This window comes from Euprymna scolopes, chromosome 41 (genome assembly GCF_053919585.1).
Source record: "Euprymna scolopes isolate OS-2025 chromosome 41, ASM5391958v1, whole genome shotgun sequence".
Classification (NCBI taxonomy): Eukaryota; Metazoa; Mollusca; class Cephalopoda; order Sepiida; family Sepiolidae; genus Euprymna; species Euprymna scolopes.
Window position 1 is genome coordinate 32203137 of NC_136522.1, and position 2756 is coordinate 32205892.

The 2756-nt window shown below is 36.0% G+C and overlaps 1 protein-coding gene across 1 annotated transcript; it reads right to left on the bottom strand.

The window, feature by feature from the left end:
- Nucleotides 1-1490: 1490 nt before the first annotated feature.
- On the bottom strand, nt 1491-1898 carry LOC145266655 (uncharacterized). The gene has a single exon (XM_080122581.1). The coding sequence runs from the start codon at nt 1896-1898 to the stop codon at nt 1491-1493; it is 408 nt and encodes a 135-aa protein (XP_079978707.1).
- Nucleotides 1899-2756: the final 858 nt, after the last annotated feature.

Below are 2756 nucleotides of genomic sequence, written 5' to 3' on the forward strand. Positions count from 1 at the left end.
TTAATAGATGTGTTGCTATGTGAAGCTCTTAGAATGATGAGATAGTGTTCACTGTTCAGACATTGTGTAGACATGAGATGTAGATTCACATTGTGGATATGAGATGTGTATGTCACGACATTTTATAACACAGACATATAATAAAACTTCACTTTACCTTTTTGTAAGAATCACCAACACAAAGACGAGCTTTATCAAAACACATGATGGGTTTATTTCTTCACGACCGGCCGTGGTTTTCATCATCAAGAATTCAAAGCTTCACATTTTAGTTTCAAAGTGATCGTCTCACTTCCTAGACGTTCGAATTCCCAGACCCTCTCTGAGTTTCTCACTGACTCTCTAACTAACTAACTAACTCTCACTTCCTATATTGAGACATCTATGCATGTCCGGCCACGTGAGCAAAATTCACGTGTCACCAACATGCGCGACTTTGCACGTTTCCGACATTATGATTTCCCAATAACCTATTTTTCTTTTGTTGTTTTCACAAAAGAATTCAACCTACATATCTAATTTATTTAACCAATATTTTATTATCCACATTCTTTTAACAATTGAATAGTTTATTTATTATTTATTTCATCCGAATTAACAATTTACTGGACATTCCATTTAAACCTATTGTTCTTTAAAACTTATGTCCAGGGTTCGATTTCTGCTTTCTCTCATTTTATTTTCATTTTAACTAATCTCTCTATTTTTATACTTACATGAAAAGGGGACAGCCCTTATCATGTAACAGTCTTATAGATAATATTGGGTCATCAGGAGAGAATACGCACCGTTTCGGGGCCTTCCTCTCTATGGCTTGTTCGCGTATCGCACCCCCTCCCTGATGTGAGACCCAATTATTTGCTCAATACCATTAAAAGAAAAGACGGTTGATAATTAAACGGCTCTTGTTACGAGCAACGGCTTTGCGCATGTCGCTCAATGTTCAAAGGCTACGTCTGACATATTTGTTAGGACGCGCACATATCGAAGAAAATAATGATAATATCAATAATAATAAACAATAATAATAACAACAATAATAATAAAAGTACTATTAGCTGCGTTTCTTTTTCTGCCTTTAATTCCAAGCTGTCCTAAAAGTTGATATAAAGACCCAGAAACGAAAACACTTGCTCCAATCTCAACAGCGCGAAGAATTGTAACATAACCTTCACGACTCAAACTCTATTTTTAGGCCTTCATATTTCTCCATCTTGTATTGGTGTTGCTTCTCATAAGGTGCTGTCAATTCAATCAAGACGAGTTTTTTTCTTGTTATTGACGAAAGAACAATGTCTGGCCGTTGACCCTTTCCTTTTATAATTTTCAGATAATTACTTTGCCAGCCAGGGAGATCTGTGGCGACTATCCACTCATTATTGATTCCAAGAATATTTTGGCTCTGTACTAGCAATGGGCTAGTTATACGTTTTGATCCAATCCACATTTTTCCTACCTCAGCAAAAAAACATGTGGCTTATGATAGCTGCTTAGGGCTTCACATGATTATTTATTGTTGTGGTCAGTTCTTCCAATACCCTGTTGTGCCGCCACATATATCGCCCATTAGCAAGGGCCACTCTGCAGGAACTAAGAACATGTTCCATAGTCTGAGGCTTTTCTTTGCATAAAGGACAGGTTGGATCATCCTCCTTCTTCCATTTGGCAAGGTTAGTCATTGATGGAAGCATGTCGTAAGTTGAGCGTATTATGAAACTCAACCTTAGCAGCGACATTTGCCAGATGTCATTCCACGTAATGGATCTTTGCATAACTTCTTCCCAGTTTGTCCATTGTCCCTGCTGTGACTGTTGAATGGATTTTACAAGCCTTTTGCTTTCCTCCTTGCTTCTTATTTCCTGGATGACCAGATCTCGGCGCTCTTTGGTTGTAGCCATAGACCATCTTTGAATGCTGGTCATTCGCAGTCCAGATATCCCTGTCTGAGTGAGCCCAATGACTTCTTTGAAGGCTAGGTTTTCTTTCGCTCATTTATAGCATCTCGGACTTTCCACTTCCTTCCTGTTTTAAGAGAGGGTTGTACTGTCTTTACAACAGTGTCGTTGGAATTGTCCAACATCATCTGGAATCTGCCTTTCCCTGCTTTGAACTCCTCTTCAATAGACTTGAACGGTAATTTTAGTTTTGATTGCTTGCTATATAGAGCAACATTTTATAATCCTGGAGGCAAACTTTTTTCAAATTCAATTTATAACATTATATAATCAATTCTTAATGCTGCAATATTTTAAGTTATAAAGTTATATATTTTACTAGAATATCTTGTCCTTTTCTTTTCCAGTTTAAAAAATAGTCTTTTACTTTTCCATTTTTAAGCTTAACCATATTACTTTTCATGCTCGCATATATATATATATATATATATATATATATATATATATATATATATATATATATATATATATATATATATATGAACAAATGATTAATAAAACATGTTGAAAGACATCTTGAAAAAGAGTTAAAAACATATTTAATTTTAAAAAAGGAAACACAAGATAAGTGTCTCATCACAATGTGGCATCCATGTATTTTAATGGGATGTTCTCTAATGAATTCATAGTACTTATGCATCCTCGACGTACATACTCCTGACTAACCCGATAAACAGAAAAATCAAACCCCTTTGCTGTTGAGGTCACTAGACGTTGGAAAGGCGTCTACTCTGATAGTTTCTTCCCTCGGATTGCTAGACTTTATAATTCCATCCCTGTTTCCTGCTTCTGTGGTTGTAC

Excerpts from the sequence above, each read along its gene's own strand:
- LOC145266655 (XM_080122581.1), bottom strand. The coding sequence starts at position 1,898 with ATGGCTACAACCAAAGAGCGCCGAGATCTGGTCATCCAGGAAATAAGA.